At 42.4% G+C, this 22398-nt stretch overlaps 1 protein-coding gene across 3 annotated transcripts in view; it reads left to right on the top strand.

The window, feature by feature from the left end:
- The window catches only part of GRM3 (glutamate metabotropic receptor 3), a 102173-nt gene that overhangs the window by 54178 nt on the left and 25597 nt on the right, over nt 1-22398 (top strand). For all 3 annotated transcript variants that reach the window (XM_033056994.2, XM_033056993.2, XM_033056992.2), the window contains 2 exons: nt 3485-4088; nt 16775-17630. In XM_033056994.2, coding sequence (XP_032912885.1) covers nt 3591-4088; nt 16775-17630 — 1354 coding nt within the window. In that variant the 5' untranslated portion in view covers nt 3485-3590. The remainder of the gene's footprint in view (nt 1-3484; nt 4089-16774; nt 17631-22398) is intronic.

The raw sequence follows: 22398 nt of genomic DNA, 5'->3' as shown, positions 1-22398 counted from the left end.
AGCTTTTCACACACAGAGAAACAATCCACCAAAGCTGATGATTCAGACCTAGAGGCAAGTGGATTTTCAGTGAGAGCAGCACAGCTGCTATCGTACACAAGTGAGTTGCTTTCAGTAAGGGATGTGCTGACAGTGCTCCCCAAGGGCAGATGTAGCTTCCCTCTGTGGACTTCTTGTGGTGGAAAGAGAAGGGGCTCTGGAGTGCCAAATGAAGATGTTTCACAAGCTAAGTGCTTCTGGCTAAAGTTCAGATAGAGCAATGCTGTCAGAAACCCTCTGAAGCAGGTATGGAAACTTTTCTCCTTCAGCCTGTTTATTTTTCATGTTGATATTTACATTGCTTCTAAACCCAGACTCGACTTCTATTTCCACCAGAGATCCAAAGACTATAGGGCAGGAATGCACATATTTTTATTACTAACAGAACACCTAGAACAACACAACCCTGCCTGCAGCTGACCTTAAACTTTAAATATTAAAAAAAAATCCACTTGATCAGCAAGTACTTCTCTTTTAAATATCCTAGAAACATGCTTTTAGTAGAAGACCCTACTGCAAAAACCAATAGGGGTAGTAAGTTGACTGAAATCACTTTAGGAAGGATCTGATATGATCAGTGGTACCCTCACCATGTTTAAAAGGAGGAATATGGGCTGTATCAGCCTGAAATAGGTATTAAATATTTGTATATATAGTCCTGAGTTACACATGCTGCAGAGAAAGCATGTGGGAGGAGCACACCAGAGAGAACAGGAGAGGAACTGAGCTGCAAGCCCATCTCTGTGATCTGCTTTAGTCTCCATCACACCAAGATGTCACACTGACCGCCCAAATCTGCCTCACAGCTTCCTTCAGGAGCCCCACCCATGAGAAACCCTGGAGGCTTCCATCCCTCAGAGCCCAAAGGGGAAACAACCCCTGAGAGATCAGCCTTTGCATTAACACCTTCACTCTAAACCTCAGCATCCTTTGTGCTCAGCAGGACACTGCAATGCCACCACATGGGCAGCAGTGCAGGCTGCCAAGTCTGATAAAGGAGAGAGGCACATTTTATACCCTAAGCCATGTTTTTATTTACTGTTTTCCATTTTAAAAGACACAATTTGAATGCATAAAATAGGATGTTTTTCCTATATGTTCCCCCACCCATGGACACCCCTTACAAAGCAGTGTGCCCCCAGACAGAGCAGGACAGTGGGGATGAGTCACCTGTGTTCTCCAACCTAAATGGGGTTCCCACCACCTCCTCCTTTCACATCCCTGGACACCTTCAGACCACTGCTGTCAACACAAAGTGCCAGTCCTCACCTACTCAGATCATCCCTTGGGTTCTGCAGGGACTGATCCTTGCTGTGCCATCCCTGATTCCAGCTTCCCTCAGCAGAACCACTGTGACAAGCATAAGGGACAGAACATAGAAAACCTTTGCATTCTTTCCTGGGGAAATCATTTGTCCCTGTGCAATGTTGAAATAATTTTCAGCACCTTTCTATCCTTTCTTGTGGATGTGTCAGACACACACATTCCTGAGACATGGAGGAGATGAGAGGTGAAAGGTGATGCCATTTAGAGAAGCTAGCACCTATGAAAGAATCAGGGGAATGAGAGCATCCTCCCTGCTGTGAGGGTAAATCCACTGTAGCTCCAGGTATGTCCCAGGACAGTTCTAGAAAACCTTACAGAGAGCCCCATTTCAAAGCCTTGTCTTGGGGAAACTCAGTTGTTCTTGGTCCTGTTGAAGAGCTGAAAGCAGATTGGTTTAATATTACTTTATAAAAGACTCACAGAAAAGCAGATAGGGAGCAATAGGAAACAAGGGAGGTTTATTGTTGAGGTATCAGAGGAACACTGGGAAAGATCAAAGTTTGATTCTTGGCTGTGCTGGGCTGGTGACCTTAGGTAAATCACTCAGGAGCAAGCTTGGAGGAACTTGTTTAGGAAGTTTTTCAGACTCAGTGCCTCAGTGGGAACCAGGGGGTTCAGGGCATGGTTGACCTTTCCAAATTTTGATAGTGATTGTGAGTGCCAAGCAAATCAAAATCTGAATTTAGAATCTTCTGCTAATCTTAATCTCTCTGTGTCTCTTCTCCTCCCCAGTGTAAAACAGGGAAAACAAACATTTTGCCACTGTTATAAAGATAAATGTATGAATGTTTGCTGAGATTTAGTGGCAACAGAAGCCACAGAGGTAAATAAGAATGATATTGCATTTACAAATTCCCAAGTCCTGTTTTTATCCAAACTGTGGATATCCAACAGTAGTGGTGAAAACAATGGAAGTCAAGACAACTGAATAATTAATCACACAACCATTTATGTCACAAATGTCACCTTTTTGTCTGACAATGATTTCCAGTGGGATAGTATCACCATTTATATGCCCTGTATACACTTAAATAACGTTTAGAGTACTAAGTCTGATACAGAAAGTACTGCTGAATACAGTAAATATCATTACTTCTCTTAAAAATTACCAGAAAATATATTTTCTGGACCTGTTTAATAATCCACACATGATAAATAAACAAGCTTACTTATAGATTATTTAGGGATGAGGAAGCCTTTTTTCCATTGACATTTCTGAATGGAAAATTCTGCTGAGACAGTCTGCAGCTCAGACTATTAGGGGAGCAGAGAGAGACCTTTAACAGTGCATCTGACCCATTACTGATTTATGAGAGAACAATGTTGGAATAAATATGAATAAAAAGTTATCCTTTCACACAATTTGGTACAGCAGTGTTGAAATTTTACTAGGATAAACAACTGCCTTGCAATAAGCATGCTCATTCATTATTCAGTGTTAAATCCTAATTGTTGCTGATTTCAATTTCTTTGTGCTAAGTGTTTCTAAATTATAAATAACCCTGCAACTCTAATAGTATATACTCTGTTAAGGAAAGGGTAAGTACAGGAATAAATTATTAAAGTGTTCTGCTTAACTATTGCCACACAATTCATCTCAGGATTGGGAGATCAAGGCAGCACTTTGATTAATTTGGAGAGATATTGGCAAGGAGTCTATGGACAAGTCATGCATCTATGTTGCATAAACAGACTTTGTATGTATATTTATTTACAAAATTGTTACATTGCGATCTTCACTCTGAGGTTTGGTTTTTCTCCTTTTCAGGCCATTGGTAAACTGTCCTGACCTTAGTGAAAGTAAAATCATGTCCTAAATATACACATCACTGCTGTGTTCTCCCTTTGATCTGAGATCTGAACTGTGATTAACACTGAAGAGAGAAAGTCCAGCCACAAGCATTTACATACCCTGAGCAAGCATCAGACATGAGACTCCTTCTTGTCATGTTTCTGATTCTCCTCTTTCATGTCTCTTACTTATTTATGTGTGCAGAGGTTTACCTTAATTTGCTTGGAAAAGTCTTGTTTGCCTCAAGGAGGGGTGGTTGGTGATTAAGGCATCTCACATCTTTGTGTGTCCTTTTGCCTTTTCTAATTCTTTCCATCTCTCCTTCAGAGGTCCAGCAGAAAGGCTTGTTGGCTTGTTCTTCACTGGCTTGTGGGACAGCACTTCTTGTCTGGCAATGGATCAGAAGGACTGAAGAGCGTTTTTGCTCCCACCAATGTTTCTTAGAGCTGCTAAAACAGGACCAATGAAGATGCTCACCAGACTCCAAGTCCTTGCGCTAGCTTTATTTTCCAAAGGAGTTTTCCTTTCCCTAAGTGACCACAGCTTTGTCAGAAAGGAAATTAAGATAGAAGGAGACCTGGTCTTAGGAGGCTTATTCCCAATCAAGGAAAAGGGCACTGGGATAGAAGAATGTGGGAGAATCAATGAAGACCGAGGCATCCAGCGCTTGGAGGCCATGCTGTTTGCTATTGATGAAATCAACAAAGACAACTACTTGCTGCCGGGAATTAAGCTTGGAGTTCACATCTTGGACACGTGTTCCAGGGATACATATGCCTTAGAACAGTCTCTGGAGTTTGTCAGGGCATCTTTGACTAAAGTGGATGAAACAGAGTACATGTGCCCTGACGGCTCGTATGCCATCCAAGAGAATTTGCCACTGCTCATTGCAGGAGTCATAGGGGGTTCCTACAGCAGTGTCTCCATACAGGTGAGTCACAGCAGCCCCACCAGGTGAGAACTGTGTATCTGCAATTCCAGTGAGAGAACCACTGCTTATGTAAGTTCACCAAAAAAGCACGTCTTGGCTTGATCACTGTGCCACAGGGGTCTGTCTAACATATGATTTTTACTGAATTTACATTAGTTCAATTCAGTATTTAAAATACTTACTGTAGTTCAAACCTCTGGCAGCTGTCCACTTCCACTGGTTATGGTGTATCCTGAAGGCATCTGAAGTTTCCAAAAGTCTTAGTATTTATTTTGAACTTTCCATTTCATCACACTCCTACAGCTGTAAGTGCACATACCTGCTTTCACATTGATCATAAATTATACCACCTATGTGTCTGAATAGATGTGTTCCTGCCATGCTGCATGCTCATAACATCTGTCATTTTAACAACAGATATTTAAAATGAAAAAAAATAAATCCTTGTTTTACTTCTAGTCACTAGTGGGGTTCCCCAGGGCTCAGCACTGGGGCCAGAGCTGTTGAATATTTTTATCAATGACCTGGATGGGGTGATCGAGTGAACTCTCAGTCAGTTTGCAGATGTCACTCAGCTGGGCTGGAGTGCTGATCTGCTGGAGAGTGGGAAGACTCTGCAGATTGAATCAATGGACTGAGGTCAGTGGTATGAGGTTCAGTAAGACCAAGCATAGGTCCTGCACCTGGGTCACAACAACCCCCTGCAGCACAACAGGCTGGGGAAACAGTGGCTGGGAAATGTCCCAGCAGAAAAGGACCTGGGGGTGCTGGTTGGCCGTGGCTGAACATGAGCCCGGTGTGTCCAGGTGGCCAAGAAACCAATGGAGTCCTGGCTTTTATCAACCATGCTGTGCCCAGCAGGACCAGGGCAGTGACCTCTGTACTGGGCACTGACACCTCACATCCTGTGCCCAGCTCTGGGCACACTCACTGCAGCACTGAGGTGCTGGAGCATGTCCAGAGAGAGGCAACAGAGATGGGGAGTGGTGTACAGAGAAAGCCCTGTGAAGGACTCCTCCTGGAGGAGCTGGGGGTGTTTAGCCTGGAGAAGAGGAGGCTCAGAGGGGACCTTAGAGCTACAAATACCTGAAAGGAAATTGTGCAGATGAGGGGTGCCCTCTTCTCCCCAGCAGCCAGTGACAGGTTGAGAGGAAATGGCTTCAAGCTGTGCTATGTGAGGTTCAGGTTGGACATCAGGAGGAATTTCTTCACAGAAAGGGTTGTTAAGCACTGGAACAGACTCCTCAGGGAGGGAGGTGGTGGAGTCACCTTCCCTGGACATGTTAAAGAAATTGCTGGATGTGGCACTCAGTGCCATGGTCTGGCTGATGTGGTGGTGCTCAGTCAAAGGTTGGACTCTGTGTGATCTTGGAGATATTTTCCACCTTAAATGATTATGTGATTCTGTGGTCACATTATTTTGGGTCAAATAAAATAAACCAATTCACATGACTCATAATCACAAGTGAGGGGTGTCTTAAGCCCAGACTGATGTAGACTAAGACCCCACATCTGGTATTTCTTCATGGTCAGCTGCAGGTTTCCAAGGGCTTGACAGTGCAGGATGTTTTTTCAGACTCATTGTGGGACCTTTTCCAGACTGAGCACAGGCCTTAATCACTGCACCAGTGTCAACAGCAATAAGAGTTCTTGTGCACTGCAGACCATCCCAGCAGTGACAGAAAGCCCACAGAAGCTCATTTGCCTGTTTCATAAATAGGGCAAGGGTTCATCCAATGTTCGTTTCCATCAGAATTACTCTGGGGAACTGGTTCTGCTCTTGTGAAGGCATTAAATCCCATCAGTTGGGAGCATGGTCAGATCCCACAGGACATGCACGAGCACAGAAGAATTTAAAGAAATTACATTTTATTTCCTTTTGTACTCCAGTGTGTAACTCATCTGTGTTTTCATAGTAGGGAATATAAGAGCAAATCCTTACCCATAGTGCAGGAGAACAGTTTCTGCAGAGCAGAACCTCAGCCATCTCTTGTAGCTGAAGTGGTTTTGTCCCACTGAGGACCAGCTCTCAGAGCAGGAATGTATCCTTCACCAGTTATGTGAGTCTGATCACTTGGAGCACAAAGAACAAGTACGTTTCAGGCTGATAAAGAGACATCTGAAGGGGGAAAATGATAGGTACAGAACCTTGGGCAGCACAGACTGTTAAGGAAATCATTATTCATTGTCTCTTCAAATCACACAAAGAGCACATCAAATGAAACCAGAAAATGGAAGGTTGTTGTGGATGCTAAAAGCTAAATGAGTTCCAGAAGTGACTAGAAACAAAAAGCAGATATGCTGTAAGATAACTCCTTTGGTTCTGCAGTGCCCAGAGCTACAGCTGTCTGAAGGCTGGCAAAATATTTTGAAGCATCATTTGACTGCCCTCTCCACTGGTGGAGAAATGGCAATTTTTTGGCTGTAGCTTTGGTTTGTGGTCAGTGTGTTTCTTAGTCCACCCTAAGTTCAAGTGTGTCCAAAGAACATGAAGATATGAGGTAGCCTAAAAGACACATTTATAAAATAGTCAGAGCAGAGGAAATGGTACAGGTGCTTCATTCCCTCCCAGAAACCCAGAGGGAGTCAGATCACATTTCTAAAGTATCCAGTGGCCTCTTGTCCAACACCTGACAGCCTGTCCTTTTGAAGCCAGTCTCTGCTGATCACTGATCTAAGACTAAATCTGAGGCAGTAGACTGGATGCAGTCACATCCAATATACATAATAGAGTGTATATATATGTTTCATAGTCCAAAATCTTATGTTTGGAGCAGCTGTCCGATGGACATTGGAAGTCCTGATTATAGATTTTCCCAACCAATACATGTAAAAAATGGTAATATAGCTGTGTGAAAATCTGCATGTCATACAATTTTCAAAACCTGAGGAGGATGATGGAACAATACTTATAGTTCCATCAATACTTATAGTTACTCTATGATCATCCCTAGACTTGTCAATAGTTTTTCAAACATATGATCTTTCTTAATACAGTTCTTCAGAAAAATAAATAGTTTCACAAATCATTCAACTTGTCATCAGGCATCTTCCAGCTAGAAAAATGTATTCAGTGGTTTATTTTGTCTTGACAAGGATTGTGCTGGCCTTCCTTCAGTCTCCCTTTTTTAGCTTTCCTCTAGATTTCACACCACCTAAAAAAGATGTATTAAGCCCTAAAGAAGACATAATTAAGCCATTCACTCCTGTTGCTCATCCCATTAAGATAGCCAGTCACAAGTTCTGTTTCAAAAGAAAATCCCTGTCAAGAATAATAGACGTTTCAGACCAAGCCTGAAATGGTAAGGACTTTGAAGCATTAAAGTCAAGCCTTTTGGAGCCTTAGCCATTTCAGAGCCAGTCACCTGTACAGAGCAGATCCAGTAACAACTGGAATCACACCTCTGCTGAAAGTAAAAATATTTCACCAGGTGTGTGTGTGCAAGGCTCAGCACCCCCATTCCCTGTGTTTTCAAGTAGCATCCAGGGTGCTGGATGCTTCCAGATGTAGCCCTGGCAAGCATTTTTCTTTTGCTGAGAGCTGTAAACACCATAAAGTCCACAGTGCAGTTTCTTAGCCTTAAAATAAAACATGCTGAGTTCTTCAGACAAAAATTATTTCTGGCTTTTTTTTTTCCCTCCTGTGAATTTGTCTTTATATTTCAATATTTTTTCTTCCCCTCCCTTCACCCACCCTCTTCTGCTTTTTGTCTGGACAGCTGTCTGCCAAATCACCTCACGATGCTCCTGCTGTCAGATTTGTACTTCTTTCATTACCCTTCCACTAAGGAATAAAAGATTTTGCTGGTAAATCAGCAATGAACACCTTCCCCACTGAGTCAGTATGTGCAATAGGCACTTTTTGCAGAGACTAAAAACAACAAGAGAATGCAGAATGCTTAATTATTTTCTGGTCAGACTAGGCTATTATCGTTAATGATGATCTGGATAATTAGTTTTTAGATGTTGTGTTTAAATTAGCAGTGAGCCCAATCTGCACAGCATTTGATCCTTCAAACTCAAGCCAGGATTCTCAGTCAATGGAAAAGCTCATGTTAAAAAAAAATAATTAAAAATCTGTTTTCATGAAATAAAATTGTGACTTGAGTTGAATATAGAATCAGGAAGTGAAGAATTCAAAATCTGGAAGATTTTCTTTTGGGCTCATGGCTTTTCATCTGAGCCAGGTTATCAACTCTTTCTTAGTTCACAACAGAAATTTCAAACATATTTTCCATGGAGAGACTGACACAGTAAAAATGATAAGAAAAAGAGGCAGTATTCAGTTGCAGAGAAGGACCTGCATAGCCAATCCCATTTCCATATTTAAGATTCTTAGGTCAGCTCTTGTCAGGAATATACATGTGGAAGCAGGAATACCTTTATTCAAGTGCTGGATATGTTCTTCCCTGTTTCTGAAAACTGGATTCTTCTGAAAATGAAGACTAGGGTCCATTCCTTGCAGTCAGCTCTTACAAAAACTAAGGCATTCCTTTAGGTGGCCTGTATTTTTAATTTCTATGTATGCATTCACATGGATGTAAAGATTTTAAGCTGGCTGTCAACCCACAAGACCTCCAGATCACAACCATGAAAGTTATTTCCAAGCTAGAGCCTCATCCAGAAAAAATGGCAGAACAGAATCCAGTGCCCTGCTGTCATCTCTTCAGTTCCTTGCTGTGTCTCAAGTAAACCGTAACAAAACCACTGGAGCAGGTTTAACGGTGCATTACTGCTATCACAAAAGCTGAAGCCACTCCTGTGAGTGACCATCTGGCATGAAATTCAAAATATGTACTCATTTACTGGCAATCTTTTCCTGGCTGTCATTTCTCCTTAGCCACAAAAGCCTGCCAAGGGCTCATGGAGCCTGAAAGCTAATCACCTCCATTTCCTTCCTCCAAGGAGAAACCATCTCCCAACCAGAGTCTTAACAATAGCTTCTGACTTCCATCACCCCTGAAAATAGTGTAAAATCCTTAAATTTGTGTGACAGCCTCTGGTGATTTTGTGCTTGTAAAAGTAAACCAGATCCTTATTAAAAAATCTGTTCTGTGAGATGCATCACCCACCACCAGCATTTAAGCTACACGTGCACTTGCCAGCTTCCATGTGTCTCCTTCAAGCTCTCTCCTCTTTTATCTCTGTTCTTCCCCTCTCTCCAATACCTCTCAGCCAGACCCTTGCTGTTTGTTCCTCTCTTTGTTTTATTCCACATTCAGAAACAGAACAGCCACTAGGCTGAGATTTTCAAAGCGCCCAAAGAACACTGGCCATTTCTTTCCTAGGGATTTCAAAGGAATATGTGTACCTCCCTCTGGCTTCTCTCAAAATCCCACACTAACTGATTACTTTGCAATCATTTTGATTTGGTTTTGGGCTATAATTTTAATTTCTCCAGTATGTGCATTTTCTCCTTTTGCTAAGGGAAATTGCAAGAATTTACAGGGATAGTTAAGTAACCACTGAGATCACAGGTTAGAAGGAAGGAGCTCTACCATACAATCACAGAATCATAGAACCATTAAGGTTGGAAAAGTGGTACCTTTAACCCAGCACTACCAAGTCCACCATTAAACCATGTTCCCAAGTGCCACATCTACATATTTTGTGAATACTTCCAGAGCTGGTGAATCCATCACATCCCTGGGCAGCCTGTTCCAATACCTGACCACCAATTCAGTAAAGAAATATTTTTGCTATGTAATCTAATCCTCCCCTTGCTCAACTTGAGACCCTTTTCTTTTGTCCTATCACTTGTTACAAGGGAGAAGAGACCAACCCTCATCTGGCTGCAATCTCCTGCAGCTGTAGAGAGCAATAAATTGTTCCAAGGGGCAAAGGATGCCACTGCAAGAGAAAGTGGCCAAAAATAAGAACTAGCTAGGGTCACCTAGACATCACCTATAGTTATTCCACCCCTTCTAACTAGGACTTACTCTACACTCGTTCTACCCCTTCTGACTAGGATTTACTCATCAGTTAATGGCTCTCAAATTACCATATTTATCACCAATAGCTCTTTTAACTCCAGAAGCAATTCCATGTTCCTTTAGCTCCAACAGACCCACTTTTAGTACCTTTTCTCATCATGTGTAAATGGGACATGAGTCACTGGCAGGTTTATGAAGTCTCAGAGAAGAGTTGCACTCTTCATGCAAAGCAAGGTGTTTGCACAGATCTCTTTTCAGCGTGCAAGTTTGGGGCTCAGCTTGCTTCACTTCAACAGTAATGCTCACAAAGAGACAGCTCAGTGTGCCATCCCCTGCAGGAAAAAAGAAAAAATATTTCCAAACAATTCCATCAAAGCACAACATTTCTCTGCACACCCTCCATGGTTTACTTATTATTGCACAGGACCAACTCAATTCTAAAAAGAAATTCCCAGATCCTGTGCAGAAATCCTAGCTGTTATTCTGACAGTATTCCTTATTTCTGATGTTCATTTTGCAGAAGTTATTTCACAGTTCAAACACTGCTTTTCTCTGTGTGGCAGCTACTGAGTCTGCTGCAAATATTTAGCTATATTTTTCCCAGCTTCATTGCCTAAATTTTCAGGAGAAGAGCAAGGCTAAAAATAATGTTTCCTTCACCCCTCTTCCTGCTAACAAAAAATGACAGACATTCTTATTTGTTTGGTAGTGAATTATCTTTTTCTGAGTTACCTTTTGGAAGGAGTTTTGGTAAGGAACATTACTTTAAAATTAGGCAACAGCCCTCTTAATGCCAAAGAGTGAAAAAGCTGATGGAAACCACAGCTTCAGTTCTGCAATGCACCAGAAAATTCCATAGGAGAACAAGCCAGGCTGGGACTGCTAAATAACCTCACTGCATCTGGATGAGTTCCTTACAGCTGACCTTTAATGATTTAACTGGGATATTGGCATTCCCAGGGACCCTCTGGGGTCCGTGCTTGGAGTCCTGCTGAAGCCAAATTGGTGCTTTCTGCTGCAGGTCTTGACACAGCCCCTGTGCAGTCACTGCCTTCAACAGTGCTTATTATAACATCCCAGAGAAAACCCTTAGTTTTAAAATGGGCTAGGGAGACATGACATTCCAGACTGATGAAAGTTTATCAGTTCTGAAAGCAGTGAGGCTCTTAAAGTCCTAATTTCCTTTTGAAAACAAATTAGCTTGGAGTGATTCTTTTTCTTGGGCCCAAGGTGAGCAGCTGCATTTGCATCACTGAACTCTCCTCCTCCCAAATACTCCCAGATTATGTGAGTGTGTCAGAAGTGTCCAGACTGAGTTACTCTGGGTCACACTGTCCCGGGTAGGAGCCTACTCTATCCCAAGAGGAGAGGGAAAATTATGGTGGAGCCCAGCTTTTCAGTATTGCTCATTATTATTGCCAGTGCTACAGTCTGGCAGCTCAGTAGGTTCACAGCCTGCTGGGCTGTGTCTGCAGAAACATAGCCAGTACATAGATGGAAATAAATATTTCTGTTTATTCTATTCTCATTGGACCACATCTAGAATATTACTTCTAACTTTGGGTACCTTGGTAAAAGGATGATTCAGTAAACACAATCAATCATGGGAAGGAGAGTCTGGAGCACAAACCCTGTAAGAAGAAATTGAGGGAACTGCACATGTTTAGCCTGGAGAGGAGAAGGTTTGGTGGGAGTCCAATATCAGCTTTTCAGTATGTGCAGGTTTGTTTTCAGGAACACAAAGTAAATGTTTTTATCCTCTGGTGCAGGACCAGAGGATAGAAGAAAATACTTATAAATTGAAAAAGGGGAGATTTTAACCCGAGGAAAAATGTACATCCCAGGAGTTGGGACCATGGGGAGACTGCATAGGCCAGTGAGACTGTTGACTAGAGAGGTACCTCATTAAGTCTTTACATTGCCACCTACCACACACCCACATCCCATTCAGAAAATGTGTTTCCTTCCTGCATTTATAAAATAGTTCTTTCTGCCAAAATTTTGGTATATTTTTAGATTTAAGAAACAAGAAATTTTAAATAAGAATGAAACCCCTGTATTATATATTGGTATGAATGCTTTAGATGCAGTTTGACTTCCAACTGCCCAAATAATAACAAAAAGCCAACAAGGTAGATTAGCATTATTTAGGAACTGGATGAAACTTACACTAGCAGCTGTCTATGTTCCTTCAAAGCAAGAGCTCAGGCCCTGTGTATAGCAGTGATCTAGAAATTAGGAAAACCTTGGGACATGGCTTTGCCATGGTCTTGCTCTGGGAATCTGGACTTGTTACTTATTCCCAGAAATAGAATGACTTTTTCAGGAGACCAAAGGCAGCGACAGAGTCTCCATTAGGACAGACTGCAGCTCATATAAACAGAAATTTACCCAGCTTCTCAGTAGAGAAAAACCTCCTTTACCTTAATCTTATTCTGCTCCACGGCCAAATTCATTGTCTGTTCAGAGTAGCTCTTTCCTGTCTCAAAGGAGCTCTGTGAAATTAAATTCATTAAGCCATGTTAAGTGCCATGGGATTCTCGCATGGTTAAATTTCAGAAGGGCAGAGAGCACTGTCATCTAACAAGGGGCCTCCTCTGTCTAATAAATATGTGTATTGCATATTGTGTGTTATGGTAAAGATACCCTACCTGTTCTAGCACTTTTGAGATTGATCTTTTCTTCTTTTCTCCAAAAGGTTTCCTGTGTTTTCCAGTCCCACACACATTCAAAAAAAAAAAAAAATCCATGTAATAATTTCTGGGCTATTAAAAAGGGAAATTTTAACAAAAACATCAGAATAAATCCTACTGCCAGCAAAAAAAAATTATGAATGTTAAGAAAATGTTCAGTGAGATTCAATAAATCATAAGACAGACGAAGGTTACTGAGACATAGAGGTGTCACCTATCTGTCCCCATTTACCAGCAGGATTCTTGAATGGACACAAACACACTGAGAAACCAGGTTTATGTGTTTGTTAGCTATATCTAATTCATGGCTCCTTGCAGGTGGTTGTTATGAAGCCATTTTCAGTGCTTTAAACGAGACTGGCAATATCCCACAGGCATTTATCCTGTCCCTGCAGCTCAGAGAAGCAGAAGTGACAGATGTGGAGAGGGACACTGGTCTCCCCTGGCACTGCTGTGGCCACTCCATGTGCAGGATTTGCTGGTGCCAATGTCCCTACAGAGGGACATGGGTAGCACTGGACTTACAGCCCTGCTCATGTTGGGCACCAGATCAGCCACCATCCAGCAGCTGAGAGAGAGCCAGGTGTGCCTGGGGAGTGCGCACTTGACCACAGGCTGGTGGCTGCACTAATAAGCCCAGCACAGGGCAAATAAAGGTTTCCCATCTCTCTGAATGCTTTGTTCAGGCTGTGCAAAGTGGCTGTTTTGGTTTGCAGATGCAGAACTTCCAGACTTATCTTCAAAGGCATCTTCAAAACCCACCAGTTTGACAGGGAAAAAACCTGGCCGCTGTTGCTACTTAAGTGGCAACATATGGATTTCAGGCACTAATTGCATGCACCAGGGCTTGATTAAATTGCTCCCTGGAGCTTTGCCAGAATAAATTATTTCACTTAGCAGAAGCTGGATCTGCACTGCAATTTTGGAGCTGTTCCACACATGCCAAGGCAGCATGGAGCTACACTGGAGGTGTGCCTCAGGTGTTTCAATCTCAGTGCACATAGCTCTGGTTTACATCCCACTGTCCTCTACTCCACTGACCAGACACTGTCTTAGGTGTCAGCTCCTCTGCAAAACCTTCCATCCATGCTCTTATCTTGTTGGTCTCTTAACCAGGATAGCATTTTCATAATCAAGTGCTCAGATCAACATGAAAAATTGCTGGAAAACTGGACTGTTCTGAAACCAATTGCATCAGCTAAGAGCCTGACTCTTGAGGTTTTTTGAAAAAATACTCCCTAATATCAAGATGTTAAAATATTGCAGAAAATCTCCACTTGAGAATTTCAAGAAGAGTGTCCTGATCTGAATTAATAACATATACAACTTCACTGAAATCCATGAGCATTAATAGTTCTCAGGGATGATTGGGTCACTATCCTTTATGATGAATCAGAATTTCTTATATTTTTAAATTTTTAGTCCATGAAAAATCTACCATCTGGATAGCTTTGTAATGAGAGCTTTACAGCAAACAGCTTAAACACATGAGAACTTTCTTTTCCCCAGAGCACAGGAATCAGAATTGAAGCTGTTTGCAGAGACCATAGAAGTATAGTGGCCTCCAAGGCTGAAGCCCCCCTTGTAAACTGGGAGAGTAGTTCTGTGCATGCTTTGGCTGCTAGGACTAAAAGAAAAAAAAAAAAAAAAGGCACAAACAAACAGAAAAAAGAAACCAAACGAGCTATAAAGCTGCTATATTTGTTAGGAGCACCTTCCTGTGAGCTGAAGGCTTGTCCACTCACTGACCAGCATTACTTGAGCTGCTGAAAATGGATTTCTTCTGAAGCTAATTTGAGGGGGGAAATGCAGAATTATATGTGTGCATATCTTCATTATGGTTTAGCACAAATAAAATAATTCCTGCTAGAATAAACTGAGACAAGAATAGCAATTCCAGCCCACACAGTTCTGCAGGAAATGTTCCAGAATAGCTACATGGAGTACATTCTTACTACCAAATCAGAGTGCTCTTCAGAGAGGACGTGTGAACCAAACCATGTGGATGTGTGGGCATATAATCAAAGTTACAAAGCCACAGGGACTTAACAATGCTCAAAGCCTCCATTGTACCTTGGTGACAGAACAAGCCTCTCTGCCTATCCTGTTGCTTTAAAGCTGTTCATTTCCATCACCAGATGCAAATTAAATCCCACACTTCCAGTACAAGGCAGTTTAATGAGTGTTACCATCTAGCAGGGAGGTTAAGAACTCAGCAGCTGCTTTCTGAGGGACAGTAACTTGTTCAGCATTTCCCAGTCTTGTGCCTGAACCCACTGGCAAAACTGCAGTGCCAGCTGAAGCTCAGGATACTCCTCCCAAGCACTGTAGGAAAGGTTTTATTTTGGCTTAAACTAAAATAAACCACTACCAATGGGGTTTTTTTGTGAAGACAAACTTCAACTCAACAGCTACAGCAGCAATGCCAGGACACCTGGTCTTTCCTGGTGTTCCAGAAGGACAGGAGGATAAGGACCTGCTGAAGTCCTCAGTTCCAGGTGGCCCAGAGGTTGTGAAAGTCCCTGTACGTGTGTGGCTGGCAGCAGAGTCTGCCCCAGATGAGATTGCACCAGTTTACAAGGGCAGAGCTACAGCAGGACACTAGTTCAGTGTCAGAATTACAGGAAAAACAGAATCTAAAGCTATAAAATCCTAAGTCATACAGATTGCTGAAAACCAATAAAATTTTTCTGTTTTGTTGTTTTTGTTTGGTTTTTTGTTTTGGGGGGTTTTTTTTGTTTGTTTGTTTGGTTTGGTATGTTGTTTTGGGTTTTTTGTTCTGTTTTTTATTGTTGGTTGGGTTTTCGTTTTGTTTTCTTTTTTTACCAGACTGTCTAATTTGCTACTGATGTCTAAGCCTTCAAAATTTTCCTCTTTTACAACATTTTTTTCAAAACAGTCTTTTGCCTTTGAATTCTTACAGACAGTCTGTGGTCAAAGAAACATCTGGGGAAGAGTAAAACAAATAAATGATTGGGCAATTTTTAATAAGTTTTCCTTGGGAATCTCAAGTACTACTGCAGGAATCTCAAATTTAATTTACTGGACAGAACTTCTAGTCACCAATCTTCTCTTCATCATTTAAGAAACTATCATAGGAAAAAAATTCCATTACCTTTATTAATTTCTTTCCAGATGTGATCAAGTGTTGCACTTCTGTGAGAGCAGCAGAGTAGATTTGGAAATATTTGAGTATTGGACATAGCCACATATGAAAAAAAAGCAGGACTTTGGACCACATAAATCAAACCAGAAGGGCAAATAGAGATTATTAAAAGTGTTTAATATTTATTAAAAACTGTAGGTCAACATGACATTACATTAGTTGGGGAGAGCATAGTGCTTATAATGGCAGGATCATGGTTTTGGTCCCCATATGGGCCAGTCACTTAAAAGTTGGATTTGATGATCCTTGAGGGTGTCTTCCAATTGAGACTGTTCTGTGATTCTGTGAATCTGTGATTCTGTGGTTCTGTGACATGGTGGAACACTTGAAGAATACTGACACACAACAAATGTGCCATCTCAGCTGGTCTGAAGCCAGAACATCTCAAAAAAAAAAATTTAAATGAGTAAAAATATGAGAGGTGGGGACTTATCTTGAATAAATGAGATTAGAAAGTTCTGAGAAAGGCCTGTATATTTGTGATATTTGCACAAAATGGAAGTTTATTTCTTATTAGTGCATTTGGTCATCAAATACAATGAATCTTGGAGAAGATGAATCCCATGATGAGCAGCAAAGGCATGCAAATCCCCCGGCCTTAGTAAGGAACAGTCTGAAACTGAAATATATTGTCCATTTGTCTCTAATTATCTGTTGTTTAAACAGGTCCATTACAATCCCAGCAGGACCCAGAGAATTAACTGGGCATCAGAAGAGGCTTTGTACATACGCTCAGTGCAGTGCTTTCCCTGGAGTTTGTCATCAACATCCTCAATCTGTGATCGCCAGAACATCTCTCATTAAAAAACACTGTCACTGCCTTTCCCTAGACATTTCTATTCCATTTTATCAATGCCACTCTTTAATAACCTGTGCACCCCGCTTTGTCTCTAGGTGGCAAATTTGCTCAGACTCTTCCAGATCCCCCAGATCAGCTACGCCTCCACCAGCGCCAAGCTGAGCGACAAATCCCGCTACGATTATTTCGCGCGGACAGTGCCCCCAGACTTCTACCAGGCGAAAGCCATGGCTGAAATCCTGCGGTATTTCAACTGGACCTACGTGTCCACGGTGGCTTCCGAGGGAGACTACGGCGAGACGGGGATCGAGGCCTTCGAGCAGGAAGCTCGCCTGCGCAACATCTGCATCGCCACCTCGGAGAAGGTGGGGCGGTCCAACATCAGGAAATCCTACGACGGCGTGATCAGGGAGCTGCTGCAGAAGCCCAACGCCAGGGTGGTGGTGCTCTTCATGCGAGGCGATGACTCCCGGGAGCTCATCGCGGCCGCCAACCGCTTCAACGTGTCCTTCACCTGGATCGCCAGCGACGGCTGGGGCGCGCAGGAGAGCATCGTCAAGGGCAACGAGCACATCGCCTCCGGCGCCATCACCTTGGAGCTCGCTTCCCATCCCGTTAAAGAGTTCGACAGGTACTTCCAAAGCCTCAGCCCTTACAACAACAAACGCAACCCCTGGTTCAAGGACTTCTGGGAGCAAAAATTCCAGTGTAACCTGCAGAACCGGAAACCACACAAAAAGGCGTGTGAGAAGCACTTCACCATCAACAGTTCCAACTACGAGCAAGAATCCAAGATCATGTTTGTTGTGAATGCTGTGTATGCCATGGCTCATGCCTTGCATAAAATGCAGAGGACTCTGTGCCCAAACACCACCAAACTCTGTGATGCCATGAAGCATCTGGATGGCAGGAAACTGTACAAAGATTATCTCCTGAAAGTAAACTTTACAGGTAATAACTCCTCTTTTTGTACCTACAGAATGTGATTAAACACTGTAATTCTGCAGTGCTACCAAATTTCCTGGTAGCAGCTATTTACACAGTTCAGACCAGGGTGGTACACAGGCAAGGTCAGTCCTGGCACAACAAGGCAGAAAGGAGAAGGAAAAGGATCATGGTGAGAACCCTAAAAAAACCCAGGTTGATTCTCCTCCTGTTTCAAGGAGAGGGAAGAGGAGCTTGGTGAGAACCCTAAAAAAGCCAGGTTGATACCTCTCCTGCTTCCAGCAGAAGGAAGAGGTGAAGGTAGCAGCAGCTGGTCTTGGCAATGTTGCATTCCATCCTCTAAAATTCCGCACACCAACACCCATTTAATTCACAGCCAGTTTGGGCATGTCTGAAAGCCAATGGTCCTTTCACCACCTGCTACACCAGGCAGCCACCTGCTATTCCCATGCCAAGACTTGGCCTTCACTCCCTCGCTTTGCTACGAATTTACATAATTGCTGGACCATGGCCAATGTCCCTGCAACAGGAAAGTAATAATTCCTGTCATAGAACCAGATGTATATATACTATTTAAATACATGGGGTTGTGCCATTACCTGTGTTACAGAACTACAGGCTTAATGGCAAAGTATAAAAAGCTACATTAAACATGTGCAGGAGGTGTGGAGGAGGGTGGTTAATCTGGGAGTGATATGAGCTAACTTCATGGGACTGGCTGCACAACACATGGCATCTCTGTGGTTTTGCCACCACATATGGCTGAGTTTAGCTTTTTTAGTAATACTATGGCATAACAATATTCCACCTTAGCAAAGCTAAATAGATATAGAGAGGAAACAAAGTGTAGAACATCCTGTCTTTTTGTTGCTACATGACAGAGCTTCTTCTGAAGCATCTAGGTTGAACTTGTGTATTATGAAACTGATATTCTCAACTGACTGAGTTGATAGTAAGGAGCCATCATGCTGTGCTTTGAGTGAGAACTAGCTCCAAGAGGAATTGAAGGATAAACATGTGTAGGATGCAGCATGCTCAATCCCAAGAGATCGTCAATAAGTGTAGAATGCTAATAACACTGAGAACCACATCAAACTGTCAAATTGGAGCTTGAACTTTTCCTTCCTTATAGATGTTCTCAGTGTTTCACTCAGATCAGCTCTAGATACTGCCAGCCTCATCCCTAGTGCTCCTCTAGCTCCCAGGGGTGCAGCTGGTGTAACTCAAGGCAGAATGAGCCCAAAAAATGTTTGGGTTTAGACCTCAGGAAATTAAGAATAATCCTCTCTCCTTCCCCTCCTCACAGCACTTACAACATAGAAACTATTTTCTCACTTGCCTGCACTTATCCTCAGAGATACTTGAATGTGTTTAAATTGTTGAAATCAAGTGGTTTTAGGAGGACAGCACTTCATGGGAGCTGATTCCTGGCATGCTGATCAGGAGGGAAGGCAGTGGCGTGCTTCTGTTCCTGCCAGGGGGATACTTCATGACTGTAATGACCTACCTAAATGAGTAGGCACTTCAAAATTTTAAACTTCAATTATTTTGAAGATTTTTCTGACACTACAGGTGTTTTTATTGGCTTAAATGAAAACACTATTAATAGATTCCATCCTGAGCAACCTTTGCTAAAGTACAGGATTCTTAATCATTTTTCTAACATGCAGATATTTTTAAGCACCCAAGCATTTTTCCACTCAACATCTAGATATAAATACAAAATAAACCAAATTTTCTTTGAACAAAATCTCAGGAAATTTTTATTTATCCAGAGCCATAAAAATTTGTTTTAATTTTGACTGAAATGGCTTTTATATTTTTATGAATTGAGAGTTGAAGCTGTTCAGGCTGGAAAAAAAATTGCATCCTGTAATTTTTCAGTTTTGAAAACAGAAGTCTCTTTTTTGAAACAAATTAATTTGATTAAAAATCAGCATGGAAATATTTGAAACTCTGAAGAGCTTTATTTTCCATTAATTTTCATTTCCAATTTAAAGTATTAAGAAATCTGTCAAGTTATTTTTCAGTGGCTTTGTTCCGTATACATTTTTGCCAGCTTACAACATGATTTGCTCATCTCTTTTCTTTATGGTTAGTTCTTCCATTATAATGTGAATTCCTGTTTTGATGTAAGTTATTTTTTAAGCAGGTGAGTGATTTTTATGCAGTGAGTTATTAAGTAAATCTTCCATTCCTTCTTCCTTTCAGAAGGGTGTGAAAAATTAATACATATGTGAGATTTTAATACATATAAGTCTTGTCATTGATTTGAATGGGACCAAGAATTATTCTTTGCACTTTCCTGGCTGAAGGAAATATTTGGGGGTGTTGTTAATGCAGTATGAGGACCCTGTTGCATGGTACATTTGATCAATGACACTCCCATATTTCCACCTCCAAACCTGAGAATGTTTTCCCAGCACAGAGAGAGGGTGGCATGGAAGTTTCCAGTCCAGCAGCTGCACTGCAACCAAGTCAGGTCATGGATTCTCTCTCTTTTTTAGCCTGGGTAGTGATCCACACCCACCACAAGGAAGCAGGCAAGAAACAGAGCAGTGATAACCATATTTGCAGATACCCTAGCAGCTATTTAAGCAATGCCTCCTCTGATGAAAGGTCCACATAGATAAGCCCTGCAAGCACAGAAATCAAGGAAAGAAATGGTGGGAGAAGTCAAGAAATGGCGCTGGATGTCTGGTCCCAGTTTCCTGGAACATGGTGCATTTCACACACACGCCTCAGTAAATGATCAGGTGCACTTCTGTGACTGGTGTGGGATGGAGCAATTGTAGACATTTACCCTCCACACTCAAAGTAGTTTTGATTAGTCTTTGATTACAGTTAATGGAGGGGATCAGCACTTACAGAGTGAGCTCCAACCCATGCAAGGGATGATTTGCCCCTACATCTCTTACTGCTGACTACAGAGGGAGTATGGAGTGATTAAGGTTTATTTTCACTTGCTATTTAGCTGAAAGGCTGAAGTGAGACTCTCAGGAACAGCAATAATGTGATTTGCAAGGAAATACTCCCTGACCAGCTAACAGCAGGGTGGTTGTAGGGGACTGGCCAGGATTTGTGCACCCTTGTGCTGCCACTGCTGCTGACATGCTGTGTGACAAGTATGTCACAAATATCTCTGGGTTCCTACTTATTTCCCCTTTTTCATTAAATTGAAGTAACTCCACAGAACTGCAGTGTGGGATGAAGACAGGGTGAGAATTCACTCCTTATTTTCTGTGAGATACACCAGGCATATCATTTTCTTGCAAGCCAGTAAGATATATATGACAAATATCATGATATCCTGGATCTTTTCAGCAAAGAAAAAAAGAGACACCTGTGCCTAATTCCAGCTTCCAGCAGCAGGATGTGAGAATGCAAAGTCCAGCCCCTAGATAAATGCTCTCACTCAATTTCAGTGTTTGTTTGGCCTTTCAAAGAGATAGAGGCTGGTTCATCTTCTTGATCTTCCTATCCTCTACATTCCCTCCTGAGGGCACAAGTGCAGCACTTGATGTTCTAAATCGTGATGGTTTTCTGCTGATAAAGGGATGCCGGTTCAAGAGGCTGTTAACTTGTATTACCAGAACAACAAAGAAGTGCTGAACAAAAGTAAAGGTCTCCACTGCAGAGAGCACAGAGTAAACTCAACTCCTTGCCATAGCCAGCCAGTGCCTGGTGAAGGGCAGCATACAGAGGGGCTCCTGGGAGGGCTGTGAACCCAGGGATGAACTCACATATTCAGAAACCTTGCCCCCTCACAAACGTGGAGGGGACAGTGCAGCAAACAGCTTTGCTGATTATTTTAACTTGTTTAAGCCACCAGCATGACACAGAAAAGCAGAGTTGTCATTGCCCACAGCACTATTGCAAGCCTCACATTTGACAAGTGCCAGCACAGTGTAAGAGGGGTGTCCATCATTTGGGACAAAAAAGTGGCAGGGTCCTGCACAGCTGTGCCCTACATGCTGCTGCCTGGTGTGGCTGCTCCCCCAGGACATTGGGCTGGAGGGAGGAAGGGTAGCAATGATGATGAAAGACCAGGGCTGCTTATCTGGTGCAGGATAATAGCCCTGTCACCCAGGAGTGTGGGGCTGGGCTCCAGCTTTTCCCACTCAGCAGGGCTGGTGGTATAACAGGACTAACCCTGCCCTCAGTCTAGTGTGGGGGCATATGGGCAGAGGGGGGTTGGATTTTGGGATATATGCATGTCCAACTCTTAGGCAGTTTTCTGAACCTGCACAGCTAATAGGTGGAGGAATTTTGTAAACAGATCATTAAAATTTTAGGCAATGCATGTTTGAAGTACTCAGTGTCTTTTCCTCCCCCTTTCTCCCTCCTGAGCTACCAGAGTTACTTCATGGACCTTTCCGCTTTGTGTTCAGAAATCCATCTTTTCTACAGCAAAGCCCATATCATCAAAACTGGCTTATCCTGGGCAAGCCCTCTCCCCTGGCTAACCCAAATGACTGCTCCAAAGGAGAAAAGGGTTGCAAGCCAGGTCTGATTTGTCCCATTTCCTCCACTGGACATTATCACAAAATCTATTCTTACCTGGTCTTATATTTCTATGTGGTTCATTTTTTTCCTTCTCTTCCTCCTCACTCTGCCCCAGTCAACACTGAGATAATATGAAGCAGAAGCACAAATTCACCTTCTCAATTAGTTCTTGAGCACTGGTGACTTCTGTTGTGGGAACACAATTTCACAGACCATTTCCATTGTATCTGTTCCATCCAAGCAAGAAAGAGCTAAAGTCATGGTCTGC

Source organism: Catharus ustulatus, chromosome 4, assembly GCF_009819885.2.
Source record: "Catharus ustulatus isolate bCatUst1 chromosome 4, bCatUst1.pri.v2, whole genome shotgun sequence".
In the NCBI taxonomy this organism is placed as follows: Eukaryota; Metazoa; Chordata; class Aves; order Passeriformes; family Turdidae; genus Catharus; species Catharus ustulatus.
The sequence above is the reverse complement of the archived record's forward strand: the minus strand, read 5'-3'. Positions and strand labels throughout refer to the sequence as shown.